The sequence below is a fragment of the Pinus tabuliformis genome, chromosome 8 (assembly GCF_031772625.1).
Source record: "Pinus tabuliformis cultivar Carrire ecotype Pingquan chromosome 8, CPIR1, whole genome shotgun sequence".
NCBI lineage: Eukaryota > Viridiplantae > Streptophyta > Pinopsida > Pinales > Pinaceae > Pinus > Pinus tabuliformis.
This window is the reverse complement of record NC_142294.1, coordinates 1,549,954,273-1,549,979,059: the sequence shown is the minus strand read 5'-3', so window position 1 is coordinate 1,549,979,059 and position 24,787 is coordinate 1,549,954,273. Positions and strand designations below refer to the sequence as shown.

At 38.8% G+C, this 24,787-nt stretch overlaps 1 protein-coding gene across 1 annotated transcript in view; it reads right to left on the bottom strand.

Annotated features, from left to right (window-relative positions):
• Positions 1-3,274: 3,274 nt before the first annotated feature.
• The window catches only part of LOC149241837 (homeotic protein knotted-1-like), a 129,821-nt gene continuing 108,308 nt past the window's right edge, over positions 3,275-24,787 (bottom strand). The window contains exons 4-5 of the mRNA XM_089374068.1: positions 3,847-4,112; positions 3,275-3,711 (exon numbers count right to left, since the gene is read on the bottom strand). Of these exons, the coding sequence (XP_089230194.1) occupies positions 3,511-3,711; positions 3,847-4,112 (467 nt within the window). The 3' untranslated portion in view covers positions 3,275-3,510. The remainder of the gene's footprint in view (positions 3,712-3,846; positions 4,113-24,787) is intronic.

Sequence of the window (24,787 nt, the reverse complement as noted above, 5' to 3'; positions counted from 1 at the left end):
TAAAAAAAAAAAGGACCAATAAAATAATTATGTTTAAAAAAATAATTTAAATTGAAAACAAAAACAAAACCACCTGAAAACCCAAAAAACATTGAATCAAGCAATCCAAAGTTTATTTAGGAAGCCTACTTGTTTGTGGTGAAGTTCAGTATGATCTGATAAAGCCTCCTTTAGCCTTTTCCATGAGCTCTTTCACTCTGCAATGGAATCACTCAACACTCATAGAAATGAGTCAAACACTCAAATAACAAGTGAAGGACAAATGGACGGAAAAGATGTGCTTATAAAGCATTTTCTTCCCTCAATTCTCTTTCCCTCCACCTCATCTCCAAAGAAAATTTAAAAAAATAAACAACAAAATTTGCAAATTGAGCGTCTCGACAAGTCGAATAAGACTCTGATACAAATCGAATGGAAAATTCACAGGTCCTATACAATTAGGCTAGTTGAATAGGAGTTTCTGCAAGTATGGGTTTAGGGTGCAGGTTTTATGCGAGTGCCTTGGCTCGTTATAGAACCTGCCAAGACCCGCGGGTACGGGTTTAGTGTGTGTTCTATGCAAGTGACCCGTGACCCGGCTCGCTATAGACCCTACCAATCCCCGCAGGTACTCGCGGGTCCTATTACAAGTAGTTTGGACAGATTTTCTCATATTTTCATCAATTTTTCCAATTCAGTCATATTGTTTCAAGTTGATTTTTCCAATTCAGTCATATTGTTTCAAGTTGATAAGATTACTTTGCTCAATTCACTCCAAATGTTTCCAAGTAGTTGCGTATGCAATCCCAGTGCCCCAAAAGTTTTATGCATTTAAAAATAGTCTACAGAAGCTATAAATTCTCCTTTAAAATAATGGAAATTCCAGTATGATTTTTGCCAAAATCCTGCAGAAACTTTGGGAAATGAGTTACAACTTTCAGATTTTGAGTGCCCAAGGGGGGCTTTTGATGGTGCTAAATCCATTTCCGCCATTAAAAAACAATTCAAACACTCGTATGATTAAATTAATTAAAAAAAAACCACCAGCTACAGGGGAATTTGTGACCTCAGTAAACAACGCTTTCAAAACTGCAATTTAAACATTGCAACAGTTAAATAGATTACATAGGAAAATAAATAACTGCAGACTGCAGTGAGATTAATTTAGATCTCAACCTAGCTGAACTAAACTAAACTAAACCAACTGATTGTGAAACTTGGATGGACAATTACTAAACCTTGGTTGGAATTAGATTTGCCAACCACAATCTTACTAATTCCAGCCAAAAGTGGCTGAAATGAGTGACTTGCACTTTTTGTAAGCACACATTATGCACATGATAGAACCACCGAAGTGCGACATGTAATAAAAAAAAGCGTAAGTCACTCTAGAGACGACCAGCAGGTCAATACATCACTTAAAACTTAGCCCCTGGATCAGCCTATGTATTCATTACAGAACCATTTAAAAAAATTGGATTCCATTACTTTTTCCTTGTATTTTCCATTTTTGTCACTCCAGAGAAGACCCCCGGTCAATACATCACTTAAAACTTAGCCCCAAGATTAACCTATCTGTTCACTGTAGAGGCATTTAAAAAAATAGGCTTACATTTCTTTTTTATTGTATTTCCCATTTTTGTTTATATTAAGATCACGCTAACCGTAAAAGCAGTTTGGCTTTTGGCTTCAACGGAGCTCACTTTGTTGGGTTGGTTAACCTAGGGTGAATTCTTAGTGAACTTTTATATGGGCTCACTGAGAAAACAATGTCACTCTGCACATAAATTGTTGGGCTGTCAGTCTGGGAATTGATTGGGGAGAACTTGCCCCAACTTGTGCATTTTTATATTTCTAAATTTGTTATTGCAATGTCACTACTGGGGTTGAGTGGTGAAAATTTACCACAAGGACTGCACCCCACAGCATCCTTCTACATGGTGCAGAAGCTTACTTCCTTGAATGGACATTTGCTGCATAGTTGATTTATAAAAAGTACTACCAACCAAGCCCAGTCCAGGGCATGAACTATTAATAGCCCACAGATTGGGTGTGGGCACAGGCTTTTACTGCTATAATGACCCCTTCCCTTGGACTTTGTATACTATACTTCAGCGTTTGAGGTCGAGGCTAACAGGCTGTAACTGGTTAGCAATTTAACATCGTAACCCAGGATATGCAGCTAGTGCATTCCATTATAGACTCTAGTTTAAAAAGACGTCACTAAAAGAAAAGTTGGTTTACATTAAAAAAACCCTAAACACATTGCAAACTGTTTTGATATCTACCTTGGAGTAAAGGGTAAAGACTTCAGCAGGGTTTAGTCCACCAGGTCACAGATTCAAACTTCATGGGGAGGTTTACATTAAAAAACCCTAAACACATTGCAAACTGTTTTGATATCTACCTTGGAGTAATGGGTTTAGTCCACCAGGTCACAGATTCAAACTTCACGGGGAGTGATTAAGGATGAAAGCCATTTTGGGAATCAAACTTAGGGTAAAGGCTTGTGTGGGGTTTAGTTCCAGCTAGGTCACAGGTTCAAACCTCATGGGAAGGGGATGGGGAGGAAAGCCAATAGGGAGTGATTAAAGATGAAAGCCACTTTGGGGAATCAAACTTCCGGTAAAGACTTGAGTGGGGTTTAGTTCAGGCTAGGTCTCAAACCTCATGAGGAGGGGATGGGTAGGGAAGCCACTTTGGGAGAATTAAATTTCCCAAAGGGGGTACTGGTGATAACCATCCCATTGTGGGTAGATCCATCTTCCTCCATCCAATAAAAAGGCTGGCCCCTACCTAGGTTAAGCCTAGTCATGAAAAAAAAATTAAGTTAAAGACTAAGTAGAGACAGAAACACCATGATAAGAAAAGCTGCGACCCTGAAATTGCCTGCAATTATTAGTAACACTAAAAATTTCACTTCTAGCACAGCCTGCCAATTACTACAAGCTCATCATGGCGTTTCTCTCTGATGTTAGTCTTTGCCAAATTGGGACAGTCGCGCAATTGGAAAATGTGCAAAACTAAATAAAATGTCCACTCGTATGATTCAAAAAGCCATATCACTTTGAAAAGAAAGACGGACACAAAAACACCAATTACTACAAGCTCATCATGGCGTTTCTCTCTGGTGCTTAGTCTTTGCCAAATTGGGACAGTCGTGCAATTGGAAAATGTGCAAAACTAAATAAAATGTCCACTCGTATAATTCAAAAAGCCATCATCACTTTGAAAAGAAAGACGGACAAAAGAAGGTCACAACTATGCCAACAGTTGCTGACTACAAAAGAAATCGTAAACAAAGATGCAACTCCATAGGATTAATTAAATTATATGCAGACTTAATATCACAATCATGCTATGAGCCGCGTAATATTGTAGTCGGCTTTCTATTTTTTGAACAGTGTGCTTGGAGTGACTGGACGGAAAATTACAGCTTCCCTTAATACCCAGGAAGGAAAATTGAAAGCGATACCAACAAGATACAACAAGAGCAAAAGCGCTGTCTGTCGTTTTCAGCCAAAAGTCCGTTTAACAGTCCAAATGATAGCCCTCAGTCATCAGATGTCTCTCAACATACATGGTGGCACCGTGAGGACTCTGACCGTCCATTGCCATCAACTGCATATCTTCGGAAGGCTTCCAGTGGCGCTTTCGCTGATTTATAAACCAATTATTTATTTGCTTTTGATCCAACCCCGTACATTCAGCTAGAGCTATTTTTTCTGTCTCCTGTAGTGACGAAGAAGAAATTAGATCACTGCATGAATGAAATATTGGCTTTAGCCTTCTGTTACAAATATCATAAAGGATACAGTTAGCAAAGAAAAGATCACTGTAAACAAAATGTAAAATCAGAAATCATACCGAAGGATAAGGCCACTTGTAGTGCACAGTCCACCAATCTAGTAACTTTTGCCGTGCATCCTTAGGGAGCTTTCCTTTCTTTTTCTTCTTCATGAATTCCTGCTTTAGACTACTCAGATATCCACTATATTTACGAAGGAGATGATCTTTTAATTCCCGATCTTCTACAGCATGGTGATCCACTTCCTGAAAGTCCGTTTCACCACCACTGCCATCCTCGACCTCCTCTGAAGATGCACCTCCCTCGGTCTTTTCATCATTTTCGGCTGCGATAAAAGAGGAGCAGTAACCCATTAAAGACATCTCTTTCATGGAACGAATTCATAGGAAAACAAACATGAACTAAACCAAACTTCAGAAAATAGCGGACACTTCTGATTGTACTAAATTGAGAATATAGTCATCCCCACTGGTGTGAAGTGATATGGAACACAATATGTGAAAGTTTTATAACCGGTTGTAAAACAGAACCAGAAGAATCAAGGAACGCTTACATAAGTGACAAGGATAAAGTTGGATCAGTCCAAATCAAGATTAAGGAACCTGAAGCAACTTCCACCACACTAAGCATGAATTAAAGTGCTAAGGTGCTTCCTAATATATATTAGGTCCAGCGAAGCTATTAAGATTGTTAATCAATTTAGGGTTCTTCCTAATATACATTACGTCCAGCGAAGCTATTAAGATTTTTAATCAATTTAAACATCTCAATAATTTGCACAGGGATGGTAAAAGGGAGGTAAGTAGCAACTGGCTCAAATTGCTCCAACAATGAAGGATGCATTATTAGAACAATAACGATAATTATGAAATGTTGAGACGCTCAACATATGTGGTTAAAAAAAAGTCTTGAAAATTTAAATTTACTTCTTTTTATAAATTATATAAAAAAACTAAACTACTTTTTGTAAAAATATTTTTTTTTAATAAATTTAACTGTTGCCACAAGAAGAATGTCTTACCAATGTACACCTTTACCTTATTAACCATGTACACAAAGTTGTAACTAAAAATCTTATTGTAAAATGGGCCATTTAAGACTTGGCATATGCTGAGCATATTCCCTAGAAAATCAATTAAAAAGAAAAAGTCAACAGACCTATTTGAAATAAGAAGCCTTAATTTGAAATAAGAAGCCTTAGGCAATAAGCTAAACTAATTATTTGGTATAATCAATTTTATTTTTCATCCACCTTATTTTGAAATAAGAAGCCTTAGGCAATAAACTAAACTAATTATTTGGTATAATCAATTTTATTGTGTTACTATCGATATTCCATTTAAGGTTTGCTACAACATCTGACTATACTTGTATAAGAGCTTTTATGAAATGGGACAACCCTGATAAATATTTAGACATACTTGTAGGATCAATAAAATGCTGAGCAAACAAATAGAGTTTAAACGCATGCACTGTAATGTTGGCATCTGGGATATAGTGGAGAAAACTCTCAAATTGGTTAATATTCTTGTACTACCGTGCGCTTTCATAATGATACGATGCCCCCCATACATACAGTGAGATAATAAAATGTATATAGCGATACAATAACTCGCGCATGTCTTTACATGTGGTGCTTCAAGTGAAATATATACTCTCAACTCCTTGCATGTGGTGCTTTATGTAAAATATAGACTCGCAATTATTTGTCCCTTGCGTGCCTCACACAAACACTCGTCACTCGTGCACTTAACTTCTCACGTTAAATATAGACACTACCCTCAAAAACCGTATAGCATGCAGCATGGGTAGCTACCAGGTTCAATGATGCACCAGACATCTCCTCTCGCAGATCATTCATTAGCCTGTGCAGCACTTTAACGCTGCAAGTCGTTTGTCCCATCCTCGTCTCTTTCCATAATCTCATATCTCCAAGCAAGATCACGGTTGAATGCAGTAATCACAACAGAAAGCATACCACCCATGTCTCACGTACCAATGATGATAACCATAGCTTAAACACCCACGAGAAAAATTTCAAGGGCTAGTTTTCTCCATTTGAATAATTTCCTGTGTTTCCAAAAAAAAATTATAGATTTCCATTTTTTTGCACACCACCCGTGTATCATGCATCTAGGTTGATTATGAAATATCCCCAAACGGTGTACAATTAACTGAAATTTTAGAATTTCCAAAAAAAATTATCAATTTCCAACTTTTTGCACACCACCCATGTATCATGCATCTAGGAGGATTACCAGGCCCAAAGACCGACAAGAAAAAAGTGGAGAACTACATTTCTACATTTGAATAATTTCACTTTTTTCCCAATTTCTTTTAACATTTTCCATTTTCTTCCAATAAAATTAATTTTGCTTAAAAGTTCAAGTGAACTTTTTACAAACCATATAAAATATCCCAAACAGTGTATAATTAACTGGAAGTTTAAAAATCAGTAAGACTCACCAAGGTTTTTACACCTTGACATAAGTATGAATGCTTATCTAACCCATGTGTAGACCACCTGGTTTGTGTCAGATATACTTCCCATCTTCCCATCAGATCATTAGTTCAAATCTCATGGAGAAGAGTTGAAGGTGAAAGCCACCTGTGGGTTTAAAAACTGTCCCACTGGAAGTCCAGGCTTCACTGTGCATCCAATCAATCATTAGGGCTAGCCCAGCCTAACTAACGAGAAAAAATGAATCCTTAGAATTTTCAGTGCAATGCACCACAATCTTAGATCATTCATTGTCCTATGCAACACTTTCACAGTCAAAATCCTATGTCTCTATCTTCATCACTCTTTTATCTCAAATCTTCCAACATGGTCATGGCTACATGCAAAAAGTCACACCACCCATGCTCACAGGGCATTTTCGTTGTTGCATCATATTACTTCAGGGACATGTGAACCTCCACTGACATCATTGTGGTGTGATCATCATCTTTGAAGCCATCACACCACCCATACCCACAGGTCATTTTCGTCATTGCATCATATTCCTCCAGGCACATGTGAACCTCCACTGCCATCACAGTGGTGTGATCCACCATATTCGAAGCCACCACAATTTTCTTCTTTACAAGAGTCTTCATAACCAAAAGCATATCCTGCAATTCGTCATCCACGACCACTCTCGTAAGAGAGATCAGGTTACTCTGATAAGAAGTTAAAATGTAAACAAAATTGTAGAATAAATAAAATGCCTACACTAATCATCCTATAACAACAGCTAAAGTACATTGTCCAAAAAAATCTCACCATCAAAATAAACATTGCTTACTCTCATGCATGTAGATCCTAGTGCTAAACACAATCTCACATTGTCCCTTGGAACTTCTCACACAGTAACTTTCCCATTACCTCATATGCCACGAGTGTCACACAAGTGATTGCATTTCAACAAGCACCAGACTACAATTACAACTATTACAAAGCTATTGAAGCTGACGTATCCTATGCTAATTTGTTACCCACTGAGAAGTATCAAATTCATGAAGATGCCGATCTCAATTTTTCACACCTAGGACCAAATAAAGCAAATAAAGCTTGTTTAACCACAGCAAATGGTTGATATTGACATTTGCTGGAGTTTAATACCTTTGTTCTAAGCGAAGTGTTCTCAAGTTTGAATAAATCTGCTTCCCGTCTCTTGTATATGTATATATCACATCTAGGTCGACAATACTTTTTTGAAGAACCTGACATAAATTTAAAGAATTGGATGGGGATGCTTTATTCTCCATGAATTGAAACATTAGCAACCCATTGTTATCATGTGAAAGTAGGGTTTATTATTTTCCTCGCTTCCACATTATAATGAAGCTTTGAAATGATGTTTTAGTTTACCCCCAACAATGTAGATGGAAACTGTGGCAAATCTGAGGAATAGGCATCTGGGTCGCACCAATGATCAGACAAGCTTTAATTTATCTGCCAATAAATAAGCTCCGTTGGAGAAATCACGGAACCTCTAGGGAACACATAATTTCCACCCTGGGAATCCTAGTTACCGATTTGGAAGTTTACTAATACTTGCGGGTTTTGGTGTAACAGCAATCCTCTTCACGGTATCATAACCTGGACCTTGGTTCGATTCCCTCGAGCTACGTCTCGAGGGTGTTGACGGAATCACCACACCTCTGTGGAATCCATAATTTCCACCATGGGGATCTTAGTTACCGATTTGGAAGTTTATTAATACTTGCGGGTTTTGGTGTAATAGCAAGCCTCTTTACAGTATCAGAGCCTCGACCTTGGTTCGATTCCCTCGAGCTACGTCTCGGGGGTGTTGACGGAATCACCACACCTCTGTGGAATCCACAATTTCCACCATGGGGATCCTAGTTACTGGTTTGGAAGTTGACTAATCCCTGCAAGTTTTGGTGTAATGGCAAACCTCTTCAATCTCATCTTTTAAAAAATCACCATAATTAATTTGTTTGAGCGAAGAACTGAATTTTGATAATGCACTTGAAATTATCTTCACATGAAAATAATAATACAATACAAATACATCATGTTATTTCTCGAGATAGCTAGTCTATCTTGGACATACAATCTCTTATAGTTGAGTGAATATCTCAACCACACACCAATCTAGGAATCTAACTAGTTGGAGAGAATCTCTCAACCAACTAGACCTCAACAAACTCCTAACTTATAAGAAAATACTCATTCGAAAATTGATGAGCACACCATAGACAAGTAGGAATTATATTTTCCATGTCGCCCACTTAATGACTACTTAAGTCTAGCTATGGTCCTGGTGTTTACAAACATAACTAAAAGATATGTCGACATCCATATAAAGGAATAACCATCTACCAGAATGCATGGGTGCCTAACTGCTGCAACCGTCAGTCTACTAGGATGCCCTTCACATACATGGTTCAGTCAACCATTATTTGTTTACCTATCCCTATACTTTTAAATCCCCCTTCATCATGGTCATCATGGGTTTTCTCGGATTACCCGTAACCATGCTCTGAGTTTTATCAGCTTACCCTAAACCATACCCAAGGTTTCATCCACTGACTTAAACCATGCCTACAAATCTCCTTGTCCACTTCAGTGTCACACGTGGTTTCTGTCTTACCACAAACCTGCATTGCAAAGTGGTTTCTAGCTTACCACAAACCTACACTTCCAAAATGGTTTTGAGATTTCCACAAACTTTATGGAGGTACACATGCTTCATCAAGCTTACATTACACTCCAACTCATGGAATGATCCAAACTTAAACAAGAACGCAACAACTTACAAATATAATCATAAACATAGAGATGCAGCACAAAAATACTTCATTTCATTAATAAAAAAATATTGAACTATGCTTACAAACATAATGAAAATAAGATAGCTCTGGCGATGGTAGCTCATCTCCAAGAAGAGATGTGGCAGCTACATGCCTCTGAACAGGGTTACAATGAGCCTCAAGGGCCTATTTATTTTTGGAAAACATGAGAAAATCCTAAACAATGAAAACCCTAACCCAATGAGATGTAACACCAAGAGTTTGTGGGCCCCATTGGGGTTAGTTGGTCAACCAACTTCCATGGGTCGTAACTTGGTCATATTATCTATGTTTGGCGCGTAAGATACCTTGTTGCAAAGGCCTCGCCGAGTACTACAGTTTTTGCTACAAGCCTCTGCCTACGGCTACTGGTCTGTTGTGGACCCCAATTAAACATTGTTTAGCGGGTCAAAACTGCGCTGGAAGTTCAAAACCCGAAAAGCTGCTAAAAATAGTAAACTTTGAAATGAACAAGGAAACAAATGAAACTAAATGGGAGGTCTAGGTGGAATAGGCTGGTGGCCACCAATATCCAACTAGATTATTCCTCCGCCCTTAGGAAGCAATGGTCCCCATTACGTACAGAGCCTCCATGGGGTGAGGAAGTTTATGATGAACCACTTGCCCTAGTGAAGGAGTAAGCATGCTTTGACAACTCGATATAACTGTGTTGCCGAGTGTTCTTGATTTGTGTGTCCATGATCTGATCAATTGTTGCTAGTTCCATGCAGTCCGAGTTGAACTCTGTTGATGTGAGTTATTCTACAATGTTAAATGTGTCCAACAATGGTGGAAAGTATAGCCGAAGGCGATCTACATTAACGCTAGGTGCAAACCAAGGAATGATGGCATTGTCACCGATGACCTTGGTGATGGTGTATGGCCCATATCGGAGTGAGTGAATCTTGCGGTGGGATCCAACAAAGCACTCTTCCTCCAAATGTAGCCAAAATTTGTCGCCCACCCGGAACTTGTGCGACACCGATGATGATCATGGCGCTACTTGTACTTAGCATTGGCTCTATCCAATATATCATGACTTGTAAGCGGATGTGTTGAGTGCGCTCAATGAAGTTGTTAGCCCTTTCAGATTCGGACTGAACGTGAGCTGAATCTATCTGAATGGTTGCAAATGGTATGGCCACATCAATGGGGCATAATGGCTGAAATACCAGCCCTACTTGAAAGGGGTTGTGGCCTATTGAGATGTGGAGAGCTTTGTTGTCGCTGTGTTGGGCATAGAGGAGAATTTCATCCCACATGCGTGGATGCTTCGAGTTGTACATGCGTAGAAAGTGTACAATCATCTTATTGACAACCATTGTTTGGCCATCAGTTTGGGGATGGAAAGACGTGGACTAAGTAATTTGTGTATCCAGTATCAACGAGAGACTTGACCAAAATGCACTCAGGAATCTGTTGTCCCGATTTGAGACAATGGATTGTGGGATCCCAAAGTGTACCCACACTCGCTCAAAAAAGAGCTTAGCAGCGGTCTCTGTCGTGATACTCTTCTTACAAACCGCCATGATGGTCATCTTAGAGAATCTGTTGACGATCACGAAAACACATCGATTGTTGTGCTTAGGAGAAAGAAGGCCCGACATGTAATCCATGGAGGCAGATTCCCAAGGTTGACAATGAGTGGGTAGAGGAGTATACAAGCCTTGAAGAAACAAAAATGTGTCCCAAGTGGCATAACAGTGCATCCTGAAGGTGAAAATTTGAAACTTGCTTCCCTTCCAGGAGTGTCTGGTCTATGCTGCCGAATTCTAGATCTCTCTTGTAAAGATGCAGCCACCTTAATGTCTCGTGCCCATAGGAGTCGAGCACAGTGATTAGCGCCATGACTGGTTGTCCACTGAGGCAATCAGCGACGTTATTGGTGCTGCCCTTTTTATACTTAATGTTCAAATGAAACTGTTGCAGATAGGTGGACCATTTCTGATGGTGATCGTTCTGCAACTTCCCTTGTGTCTTTATGAACTGTAGAGGTCGGTGGGCCGTGTGGATGACCATGATACCCTGGCTTCAAGCCAATATTATTGAAATATTTTGCCCCTTTGAGCTGGTCCAGAAGGTCATCAATTCACCAGATTAAGTACCTATGACTCTTTTTGAATTTAAGTATGGGGGATTTACGCAGTGCATTATAGTGCTAAGTGAACTATTCAAAAATCATGAGATATTAGTCACTTTACAACTACCTCTCATGGAAATGGTCATACTTTGAATGACTTACTTAACGCAGTTGAATCCCAAAAATGATATCTAATTAAGTACCTATTTCAAACAATGATCTTCTTCAACGCTTGATAATCAATACAGAGCCTCCAGGTCCCATCCTTCTTTTGTACCAATATAATCGGGCTCCCACAAGATGATGAGCTTGGCTTGATGTGCCCATTCTGCAATGGTATTTGAATATGCCTCGTGATCTCATCGTTCTCCAGAATAGAGCATCAATAGATCGGCCCATTGGGCAGCAGCGCAACAGGTGTAAAGATCAATGGAATGCTTGACCTGACATTGCAAAGGTACCCCTGTGGGTGAGGAGAAAATATCCCTATACTCCTCCACGACCTTATCCATATGTTGTTGTTGTGCAGAAGAGCCCTTCCTGAAAGCCGTGGCCACAACCTTCTTCTTGACCTGGGGGTGAATCATAAGGAAAACAAATTTCCTGGTCTAGGAAATGATCTTACTGCATTGCTTTGTAGTGATCAAAGAGATGGCGGTAGGCGAGGCTACCTTTGGTATCCTGTACAACTTATTAGCTAAAGTAATAATCACAGAGCCAGGTCTAGACACATATACAGCATGTCGCTTCCACAAGTATGGTTATCCTAACAATACATCACAAACTTCAAGAAGAGCAATGTCACACAGTACCTCATTCGTGAAGGGCTTGATGCTGTAGGGAAGGCGGCAATGTTGGCTAACACGAAGATCTCGTTCTTGGTGAAGCCACCAGATGGTGTATGGCTGTGGATGTGCTATAGTGTTGTAGACCCAACCTCTTCACATCCTTTGTTAAAATGAGGTTCTTTTGGCTCCCACTATCGACAATGAATTTCAGCGGAGAACCCTTCACTCACATCTATGAGTGGAAGAGGTGTTCCCCCTCCTTTGGATCTTCGGGCTCAATCTTCTGGATATTGGTGATGGCCACGGTGGCACTGGGCTCCACATCAATGATTTGCTTCCCTTTGTCAATTCCCAACTCCACATTAATGATCTGCTTCCCTTTGTCAATTCCCTTATCAAGTTCTAATTCAGATTCAGAACCTGCATCTAATACGAAATCCTTCAGCACGGCCACCACTGACTGCTTTGCCAGGCACTCACTTGTATTTTGGTGTTGTTCTTTGCTTGCAGCTTCGTCACGTTGTCCTGGGTAGCCCCGCCTTGGCTTGGTCCCTTGTTATGTGGTTTGGGGGCACCTTTTCCTTGCTTTGGATTTGCAAATCCAAAGTCTCGCTTCTTCTGTTTAAACTTCTGCTCAATCTTGACAGCATACCAATACGTCGTGTCGAGCGAGAAATGTCAAGGAACTCCATCTCGCCCTGGACTTGTGTAGACAATCGTGGTACTTGAGCACCAAATGCCGCTCAATATTGATACCCAGCTTCGTGCAAAGGGTATGGAAAATATTTGTGAACTCTGGCACATTTTGGTCCCTTCCCTACTGTAGCATGGTCCACTTTATGTATCTGTCTTCATACCTCCCGACAAGGTAATATTGTTCCTTAATGGCGTCTCAGAAAGAATTCAAGTGGGTGCAATTGAAAATAGCGAGGATTCACTCTCGTCCTTTTGTTCACAGTAGGTTTCCCACCAGTCCTTGATGTGTGGGGCGGCTTTGAGATGTGCAAAAGTAATATTTTCCCAATTAGAAAAGTCATGAAATGAAAAATATCCTTCCAATAGATTTAACCATTTATCTTCGCATCTGCATTTATCACAGCTTCGAATATGGGAATATTGAAATTAACTTGTACCTTAAAAAGAGTGGCGCCTCCAGAGTGGTTGTTGAATGAAAATGCATCACCTGTGGGTAGCCGTCGTAGGATCTGAGCGAAGTTATCCATCATCGCGTCCCTTTATTTCGAGGGCTTCCTCGAGCAAGATTTTGAAAGGATCTCCTACCGCCTCATTTTTCTTTTCTTCCACCATGGGAGGTCGTTGGGTTTTGTGAGGCTGATCTTGCAATGATTCAACTAGGTCAAGCCCTAACTCCTTATACCCTGACCTCGTTGGGGCCATGCAAAGAAAAACAGAAAAATAGCAGACCGCTCTAATACCACTGGTTCGAACTTAAACACAAACGCAAACTACAATACTACAAATGAAACAACAATACATCCCAAACACATATAGTATCTATCTTTGCACATGTTTAATTGCATGTTTGACAGATCTTGATCACCGTTTTAAAAACTTCGTAGCCTCTCACAACAGCGAGACACTTCACGTTGGACCAGTCAACAAAACTCATAACTGGGTCTCCTCGAAATGCTAATCTGTACTCCTTTTCACTCAGAACCGGTCGTCTTCGACTGCAACTATTAAAGGGACGCCCAACAAGTCTCCACATTCATAGCTCAACACACATGCAATCTATGTCTATGTCTCCATGTCGGTCCTCCATATCACAAGTAGAATATATGCCCAACTCGCAGGTCAATATCCCACTATTGCAATATTGATCTAATCGTAGTCTCCAGCTCCAAACTCCACTAGTCGCCAAACCCTGGGCATCCTCTGCCTCTGTGTAAAACGACGATTCTCTGAGGCATTGATTAATGGTTGATAAACAATTTTCCACTTCAGACAAAGAAATACAATATTCTCCAATGATCCAAAGCCCACATGAACATACACGAGAAGATCGGATCTGATCAAAGGTATCGAAAATCCATGCAATTTCTCTGCAATTCTCATCAGATTCCGTGACCCGTCGCAACGTTGAATTTTCTCAATTCCACGTAGATACACCAAGCAGCAAACCCTCGTACACATATACAACAACAACAATTTCGCTTCGATACCCCACACAACAGCAACAACACCATCGCTTACCGCACCATACACGACCTTGGGCTCAACTCGAAACTCGAACCCAGAATATTTCCCTCAACGATTATCTAGGTGAACTACCGCTACAACGACAACACAATGCTTCAATGTTCAGACGTCCTTTCAAATCTATCCAAATACTATGGTTGATTTTTTTTTTACTTGAACTCCATCACCTCTGCAGTTGAAGAAAACCATTGGCAACTCAATAAATGGTGTATAAATCTGGTAGCCAATGTGACACAGCTCCAACATGCAGATACGCTTACTTTGCAAGGTGTTAAGTAGTGGTTGTTTAATATTTGTTATAAATTCAACATGCTCAGGAAAATCCCTTCACACATACAACTACGACTATATTAGACGATGGACAAACCAAAAAAAGCACATGTTGCAAACATAAATACAAAACTCTCAAAACAAATACATATACTCACTTATCTCCTTCGGCCCATTAGGCGCCGAGGCCAAACCCATACGAGCTCTGATACCAGATTTAATTTTGATAATGCACTCAAAATTATCTTCACATGAAAATAACGATACAATATACATACACGAGGCTATGTCTCAAGATAGCTAATCTATCTTGGACATACAATCTCTTAGTTGAATGAATATCTCAACCACACACCAATATAGGAAGCTAACTAGTTGCAGAGAATATCTCAACCAACTATACCTCAATAAACTCCTAACTAATAGGAAGAGATTCATTCTAGAATTGATGAGCACACCAAAGACAAGTAGGAATTACGTTTTCGAAGGCAACAAAATTATCACAACATATTCCTTGGCATGGACCTTGAAGATGTATTGGCTTGTGCACTAGAGGAACTAAAGAAAACCAAAAAGAAGAATAGACTACATTGAAAGAATAGCTTCTAAGAGCTGATGAAGGTATGTATAATTTTGATAATGAGATTATAACCTTCAGAAGGTTAAAATGGAAGAAGTTATTAAACTCAGATGTTCTAGTGTAACAGCTGAAAGAAAATCAAGTAGTCATGATAAACTAGAAGATGAAAATAAGGCTTTGAAGTTGGTTTGTTAAAGAGGCAAGGGAAGATAAGCTCAAAGAAATATAATGGAGATATAGTATCTCTAAAAACTCAACTTGAGGAGGCCAAGAGAAAAGAAGACCTTATTATGAATTAGGTAGGTAAACGGGAAAGGAACTACCAAGATTTGGAGGCAGAAGTTGTATCGCTAAGAATAAATTTTGTGAAAACCAAGGCCAAGATAGATCTAAACCTTAGATTTGCTAAAGGTTCGGAAGCATTGGATGATCTTCTAAACTCTCAAAGACCATTAGAAAATAAGGTTGGTCTGGGGATATAACGAGTCTCAACAATCCTCAAAAGGAGAATAAAGCACTAGGTCCCTAGTAAACAAAGAGCATCAAAGCTATGCGAAAGCACATAAAGGAAAAGTTGGTAAGGATGAAATGGTGACAAAGCAAGAGGAAAATAAAAGAGGTGTCAACCTAATCAAGCCCACAAATGTACCTCAACACAAATCTGTCAAACAACAAGTCAGCGAACAGAGTTTTAATAAATCTACCCAAACTCAACACATGCATTATTTCAAGTACTCAAAGTTATATTATGGTAACCAATGTTGCGAAAATCGCGATCTGGATTAAATCGGCGAGGGTTTGAAATTGGAAAAAATCGTGATAAAATCAGTAAAAATCGAAAGAATTAAAAAAAATATAAGAAAATAAATAAATAACTAAAAAAGTCATCGATTTAATCGTTTCAGACAAAAAATCGCGATTTTCGCAACAATGATGGTAACTACCATACTTGACATAACTTTGGTCATAAAGTTGTTGATTATAAAGTCAATAAAATTGAAAGAGATGAGTATTAACCAGGGGATGTCACACGAGTGATCCTAATTTGTGTAGGAGGAGTGTCGCTACATGTTGCATGTTGCTACCATCAATGCCTTGGAAATGTTTGGCACAATTACCATCAAATCCGAAGGGGAAGAATGTTGAACAAAGTGTTGTCATTGATTAACATTGGTGAGTGGTATTTGAGATTGTTGTGCAATCATTGATTTCAAGTGTAGTATGAAGTTGGTGTGTATACCCTTTAGTTGAGAACCATCATAGTAAAGGACATGTGATGAATCCTTGAAGAGTATGCTTATGACTATGGTTGCTTGTATGTGTGTTATTTAGTTGAGAACCATCATTATAGCAAGATAAGTGATGATCCTTAAAAACTATCACTATGGGCTATTGAGGGAATTGTTGAAGAACCCTCAGTTTTTTTTATTGCTTTCTTGAACAATTCTTTAAAGAGTGGCAAGAAATCATTGTAAAGCATTTTATGAGCAAAAGACCAAATAAGGTGCCCCAGCAAAGTGCATAGACGTATAGTTCTTTGGAAGACCTTTCCAATGATATATGGCACTTACAAAATCTCCCAAGGGTTTATGAAATAATACAGTTAAAAGTTTGGTTATCAGTGCAGTAGCAGAAGTCCAAAGGTTCAGCCCACCTGAGAACCAAGCGGAGGCATGTAGCAAAAGAAGTTGAACCCCAAACCATGATTTTAGGCAGATCGGGATGGTAGATAGACCAGGCACGTAATGTGTTGGAAAGAAGGTGGGGCCCAAGCTAATCAAGACTAATATCCAGGTTGCTTCAGCTATTTAAGGGTGAATGCAAAGAAAGGTCCCAGACCCAGACCTATGAGTAGAGTTATGTTTTTCAATAAGGTTCCACTATAGTTTGGCATTTAGCCTTGAAGAGTTCTATAAATGAAAAATAGGAAAAACACTTGAACTCAGCGCTTCCTCCCAACATAGCATAATGACATGGTAGGATGACATAACCAGTGGTATGGCATACAAGTGGTAGTGAATGCAGTGATGTGATGATGTGGCACCTTGTGCAAATGACATGTGGCAAGCAGATTTGGAGTTTTCGAATGATCAAATGGGCCAAATCCATGTTACATGTGGAAACATTCAAATGTTTGCATGTGGCATGATGACATCATCATGACGTGAGAAGTATTGTTAGAAGATTATGTGGCATAGCATTGGGGGTTGTGTTTGTGGGTGATTTCCTATGTTAGGGCCCAAAACAAGAGTTGGTCAGACAGTTCAGCATTTGGGTAATTCGCTCAAGCACATCAACAACAGGGGCCAGACACAGACATGAACGCACAAACCCCAATCATGGTTGCAGTCACGTGAAGAAGGTGTTGAAGCCTCCAAAGTTTCGATAGTTAGAATTTGGTGCCAAAGTAAAGAGTATGAAAAACTAAAGGATAAGTTTCAATAGTTGAATGGTAACTAAAGGATTAATTTTAATAGTTGAATTGTAGCGAATTGCATGATCGTTGGATTCGATTGTTAATGAGAAGTGATGGATAACCACTCGTAGAGAACGCAACGTAAAATTGAAGATGTGAGCTAGCACAATTGTAACTGAGAATAAAGAAGATATAAATAAAGTGTGGTTGGTGGCGATTAAATAAGCTACTTAACATTCTAATGTTAAGGAACACAATGTCAGAGGGGAACAACAACAAACTATGGCAAGAATTAATTGAAGTACCTCCTTGAGCTGAAGAAAAATTAAATGAAGCACATGTTCTCAAGTAGTGTAATTTTGAATAAAAACACAGAGTGGCAACAAAGTGTGTTTCAGAGAGAGAGACGACCAAAGTGATTATGTTCAGTCGAGAGAGTGCAAACTAAGAGCAGTCAAGCCTGATAGGGAGTGTGTTGCAAGAGTGTGGTGCTACAGATCAGGTATGAGTGTGCCTACAGAAGGAAAAAGATCCTGGTAAGGCTTACGTGTGCTGCAAAAGCAGAGGTGGCTATGTGAGAGTAGTGGTATTTATTTGAAATGAAATTAAAGAACAATGCCAGAGGTATGAGTTTGAAAATTCTATGAAAGTGTAGATCTGACTAGCAGAAGCAGGTTGCTGCCTGGAGCAAGTCGGTTCTTGTTGCTCTGAGGGGGTTGGGGCCTCCTATCAGTGGGTGCTCACAAAAATATTGATGTAATCAAAGACGATACTTTTGATTTACATCATAATAAAACAAGTTTTGGTAGTTTTTCTCCAAGGAGGGTTTCCACATTAAAACATTGTGTACAAATATGATGTGAATGTTATTCTATTGTGTATAAATTGTAAATGATTGAATGATTAGCTAATTAGGTGTAAAAAAATATACTTATTGATTCAGCTACCCACCCCCACTCAGTAATTTGTGATTCCCAACAATTAGGTGCAATTAATTATAGACCAACAAATCTCTTGAAAATGTCACGAAGGATAGCTCAATTTTGGAAAAAGTAAAATTTCTCATTACAAAAGAGATATTTGAATATAAGTAGGTCTTTATAATCAGAGGTGTAAAGAGATATATCTTTATACACGTATACATGTAATCACAAGTACAAAGATTTTGAATAAGCATATATATGGCCATTAAAGTTATTAAGATTTCAATATCATATACTAAGAAACTTTGGTCGTTTGAGAAATGTAACATATTAAGAAAAAGGCTTAGTGAGGTTCACCTAGTATTAAAGTACAATCAAAATTTGGTTATTCACGCAACATGTGCCATCCAAAAAATATTTTAACCATATCAAATAGGATGAGGCTACATCCTCACAATCGATATTTATTTTTTACAATGAAACCTTGAAGTTTTATAGCTTCCATATCAACCTTCTCACTTGGAGAAGGGATGACATCAATTAGAGTTTTCAATTTTGTAAGATGATTGTAATCTTGGGGGCTAAAATGCAAGAGGCTTGGATGTTGAGATGCCTTCCGTGAAACTAAGCACGAGAAAAGTGATAAAAGATTGTATGAAGGCTCGAAATGTCGTTGCCTCAACATCGGGGATAACCACCCGGTAGAGATAACCGTTCCTTTTCTATTTGGAATAGTGGCTCTGACTAGGGATAATGGGATAACAAGTTTGCAATTTCAATAGTGAATAAGTGTTTAACTGCATTCAAAGCTCATATATAACAAAACAGTTTAGAAAATATGACTATTAATCAGATATAAACACAACAATAACATAAAGATAGAAGTACCCGATATATCAGTGCTCTGCTCATGAGAATAACAGTCTTGGTTCATCTTTTCTATTAAGATGATTGAAAAAAGTACAATAGTGCAACTTTCTTAAGTCTTCTTTACAAAAATTTAGAACCCTTTTCTAAAAGACATGAAAGGGTATTTATAACTCAGAAATCGAATTGTAATAATAGCACATGAAATGTTTAGGAGGTTTAAACAAACCATCCTTAAAATAAAATCAAAAGGACCAAAATAGAGTATGTTTCAACAATTCATCAGGAATGAGAAGCTTGTTTCCCTCCCATTTGTTGCCTTAGTTCATAGATATCCACCATGGGCTTCAATTCAAGAGGATGAGTTGGCTTTAGACGCATCTGTCTTGCATACACAACATTGGAGAGCACTGGGAGCATATGAGAAGTGGTATTGGCTAGGCACCGTAACATCAACCATTGGCTATGCGGTTTGACCAAGTATTGCCAATAATGTTCAAGATTTAACTTCAATAACTTTTTAATGTTATCTTCCTTTGTCTTGGACCAATCCTGCCAATATTTCATCAATGTCTTGACATCGAGCAAAGCATCAACTGGGCATTCTCGAATTAGATTAGCACCAAAAATATTCTCACGGATGGTTTCAATAAGGTTTCTTGCAATGTCCCTTGCACTAAAAATGGCTCCTTCAACTTGCTTTAGTTTCATATCCCAGTCCCTAAAAAGGATTTCTTTTTGTGAATCCTCAATCCTTGGAGGATTCATTGTTCTTCCATCTGCATTGTCCTGCCATGTAATATAATCAAAGATTTTATCTTCAATGTCGTCAAAGTATGTCCTCAGATTAGACAACTGATTCATCAGTGAATCGCTTGTTTGACATAGATCATTGATTGTTGCTAATTTCTTACAAAAAACCACCTGTTGTTGAGCAAGGAGAGTATTGAGTTCTCCTACTTCTTTTTTGAATTCTTCAAGTTTAGTATTATCTTTCAATTGCTCAATCCTAAGTTGGAGTTATTGTAACTAATCATTTTTACTTTTGATGTCAACTTAATGCTAAAGCTTCATCTCGTCAATGCTTTTCTGTAATTAGGTTAACTTTCCCTACCATCCTTCATTAATACTCTGTTTTTCATTTAGTAATGCATGTTCCAACTGTAGGATCTTGTCATCCTTTTCTTTGATCAGTTGTTGTACTTCTGAGGCCTTATCAATAGTGGTTGTAGCATATGCTCCTGCAAACTGTGATAGCTTGGTTAGATCATCAGAAGGCTTTGTTTGTGGATCTTTCCAAACAACATTTAGTGGTATATCTCCAACAACTAGTGCCTTGGATTGCTCAACTCTTTTTCTCTTGCTCTGTCTACTCATAATAGCCATGTGTTTCGGACTATAAAATACATGAAGAGAAGGTATTTCTTCAATTCTAAGAACAACTTCAGATGTACGGTGAACCGAGATGACTTCCAAGTCATCATTGTTGACAACGTTATCTGAAGACCCAATAGTGAGAGAGATCTTCATAGTGATCTCAGGAGTATTAAGTGTTTCCAGACATTATCCATATCATTGACAAATTGTGATTCATCAGTGTGTTACGTTGACATTGTGCTTTCCTCTTTTTCTTGATTAACCTCAGAATCCTTTGAATATGGAGTCGTCTAACGAAGCGGAGGAATTGCCAAGACGGCCAAAAGTGGTCAGAATCCAATCAAAAAAAATTTAAAAAATTTTGTAGAGGCAATGTTTGAATCGTATTTTTGAATATGGAAATGGATTCAACACCATCAAAAATGTCTAGGACACCGAAAATTTTGAAGTTTAACAACTATAACTTGGATTTACAAAAATATTTGCCGGATTTTCTCTAAATATAACCAGAATTTTCATAACTCTCTGAGCAACTCCTCCACCTCATTAGACTACACGTTTGAAAATTGGGTCGAAACCTGTTCCTGTATGGCTGGTTGCGAAATCTTTAATACATCGAGAGGGAGGTTCTCCAACCTTTTGCTTCTATATTCCTTGAACTTCTTTAATTCCTCTAGAGTTAGGCGAGCCTCGGCTAACTTTTCCACTTGTTTATAGTCTCGAGAGGTTTCAAATAAGTCATCAAAAACACATCAAGTTCATGTTGGAACAATCTTACTTTGACTTGAGCAGTGAAATTTTGATCCACTTTTCTTGGGTCATATTGTCAAGGTTGGATAATGGGAAAGTTTAAGTACAGTATGTGCTCAATCTCAAGCGATGTGTGTCTGAAATTTTCCAAGTATATGCTCCACAGCGAACTAGGAATGATGGCCAAATGGACTTCTTGGCTTCCTTGAGCGGATTTTCTTAGTGATATCAGGAGTATTAAGTGTTTCTTTTGGAGTTGAAAATTGTGCCTCTCGCAATCCTGTATTTGATCATTTGGTCAAATTGTTTCCATACTTTATCCAAATCGCTTGCAGACTGTGATTCATCAGTGTGTTGCGCTTATGTTGTGCTTTCCTTGTTTTCATGATTATCCTCAGAATCCTTTGAAAATTGAGTCGAAACTTGTTCCTATTGTATGGTTGGTTGCGAAATATTTAATACATCAAGAGGGAGGTTCTCCAACCTTTTGCTTATGTATTCCTTGAATTTATTTAATTCCTTTGGATTTAGGCAAGCCTCGGCTAACTTTTCCACTTATTCATAGTCTCGAGAGGTTTGAAATAAGTCATCAAAAACATCATGTTCATGTTGGAATTGTCTGACTTTGAACTGAGTGGTGAAATTTTGAGCCACTTTGCTTGGGTCATATTGCCGAGGTGGGATAGTGGGAAATTTTAAGCACAGTATGTGTTCAATCTCAAACGACGTGTCTGAAATTTTCCAAAGCATATGCTCCACGACGGACATGGAATGATGGCCAATTGGACTTCTTGGCTTCCTTGAGGGATTTAGCTAGGCCATTGCCCACAATTTGATAGGAAACCTCTTGAGCTAAAAGCTTGTCAGGTACATAAAGGGTGAGAACATGCGGAGCAACTAGACTACCAAAAATCCTAACATAGATGAAAGATTCCTCACCAAACCATTTACCTATAGTTGTAAGGTCATCGCGAGCTTCTTTGGAAAATCTAGGGGGTTTTTCATCAAAAATATCTTGGTATAAAGGCAACATTACTCCATGATAGATTTTGTAAAAATGGGGTTGGAAATTGGACTCCCAGAGGATATTATGTGGATAGGGGTAGGGTCTTCTAGGGTCCAATTCCATCCCATGTATGCAAAATGAGAGCTAAAACAAACTCCATCCATGATGTGTGCACACTCATATAGAAAGGGTGCACAATCCTAGTGGAAATATTGTGCTTGCTTCTGTAGGCTAGGATCTAGGAAGCTAAATTTTTTGATAAGATAGTGGCCCAATCCATAATATAAGCATCCAAGGCAATGTCAATTAAGGGAACCAATTCAACCATAAATTTCTGTGTATTGAGATATCCACACAGTCTACATAACACAACAATAGTTGGGCAATGAGGACCAGAAAGCGAAGCTATATAATACATACCCTTGTCTTCATGCTTGTGTTTTCTCGGAGCGTGCCTCTACTACCTTATTGGCTATGATTGACCTATGTTTTCCACTATGAACTTCTGAAGAAACTGCGCATTATATATCTTTTGCGGCTCTGGCAGATGTTACATCTTTCTCAAGTCCTCAGCTCTTAGTGACCCAAGTAGCGTCCATTTCCTCAAGGTTAGGAAGGTCCTATCTACAATGCCCGCCTCGTAGATGACCCATTTGACCAAATCAGTGTGGGTAGAATATTGGGTCGAGCAGCAATTCGCTGGAGGTGAGAATTAACAACATCTTCCCAAGTAGTTTCAAAAGTTAATGTTGAGTCATCCACCATGACTTGTCTTGTAACCACTCTAGGTTCTTCCTCTTCAAATAGTTTGTACATGGCTTCCCAGGAAGAACTTCTTAAATCTGTAGTGCACGTGGTATCGGAGAATAGCGGGGGCATCTAGGTTACTTCTGGAGTAGGAGGAGCCGGCTGTGGTGGCTGATGAGCCCCAGAAATGGGTAATTATATGGGCTCATTTAGACTCCTAATTCAACTTAATCCACCATTCTCATTATTTTATTGCATGTTTTTGATTATATTTATGTTAATAGAGTGAATTGGGTTAGTCATTATGCCAGAAAGCCTAATGTGTGCTTTATGCAGATTTTTGGTCAATTTTGAGACAAAATCAAAGGTTTTAATGAGCACTTGGCAGCCAAATTCGTGGAAAAACAAGGGAGAGGATTTGTAGGAAGGTGTCCCCTTCATTTATGAGCCCTTACCTCAAATTCTCCACCAGCAGCTCGAAGTTCAAGGGCCACCACATCGATTATCACAAGGGCAGCCGAGCAAGGGCTAGTAAAGCCGCTGTTAACTACAAGTTTTGGCAGCCGAGTTACTAAAGTTTAGGAGGACTGTTGGGGTCCTCAATTTGTATAAATAAGAAGGCTTAGGGCCTCAATTGGGGGTTAGTCAGAGGTTAGTCAGATTTTAATTAGATTGTAGTTAGATTTTATTCAGTACGTTAGCACTTTAGTGCAGCCCTGTATCAGCATATTTTCGAGCTTTTTCTTGTAAACAATTTTGGGATGTAACTATTATTTTTGATCAATAAAGATGAATCCAGCTTTGCACCAGCTCTAATATTTCTTAGGAGGTTGTCGCTCTTGGGGTTGGGCCCAACCCAAGTGCCAATACCTCATTTGTGTACTTTTATGTGTTTTTGTTGCATTCATAGAATAAGCTCTGTTATTTAGGTTAAAATGTTGCTTTGCTACTTAGGCTTTTTCTGATAGTTAAAGTAGCTTTTCATACTTCAGGTTGATTTGACAGTTTGATAAAGGAAAAGATCTTCAGAAAAGGCCATCAAGCAACCCTTGTTCTCACCTCTCCCTCCTTGGGACCATGAGCTGAGACCAAGGCATCCTTGCTGCCACAAAAACACTATTTTTGCCTCTTCATGCAATTGCTAGTGTTAGATTTTTAGTTAGGAAAGTTGATACCAGTTGTACTTGCATGTTTAGAATCTGTTCTTTCTTAGTTTCCATAGTTATCTTGCATGATTTTCTGCCAATAAACTTATGTTCATCATGTTTCTGGTTTTTACGTCAAAGTAGATCAAAATAGCTAGATATCTGGTTTTTCTAGTCTTTCTTCGATCAGTTTTGAGAGATAGTGTGTAGAGCATCTGTAATACCTCCCTGCCTATCCTTCCCCCATCATACAACCTTCTCCAACCCCTAATCCAAGATTCCTTCCCTTCATTTGCCATACTTTTCCAATTTGACCTAATTTCTACATTTTTATGCAACATCGCTCCCTCCATCCTTGAACAAATCCAACCATTTTCATCACTCCTTAGCCTCATTTACCAAGTCCTAGACCTCTTCACATCCTCATCCATCCTCCATTTCCACTTTCCCACCGTTTTTCCTCCATCAACCCTCAAAGATCTTCTCTCGGTTCTTCCTATAGAACACCCTGTAGAACATCTTGTAAAACC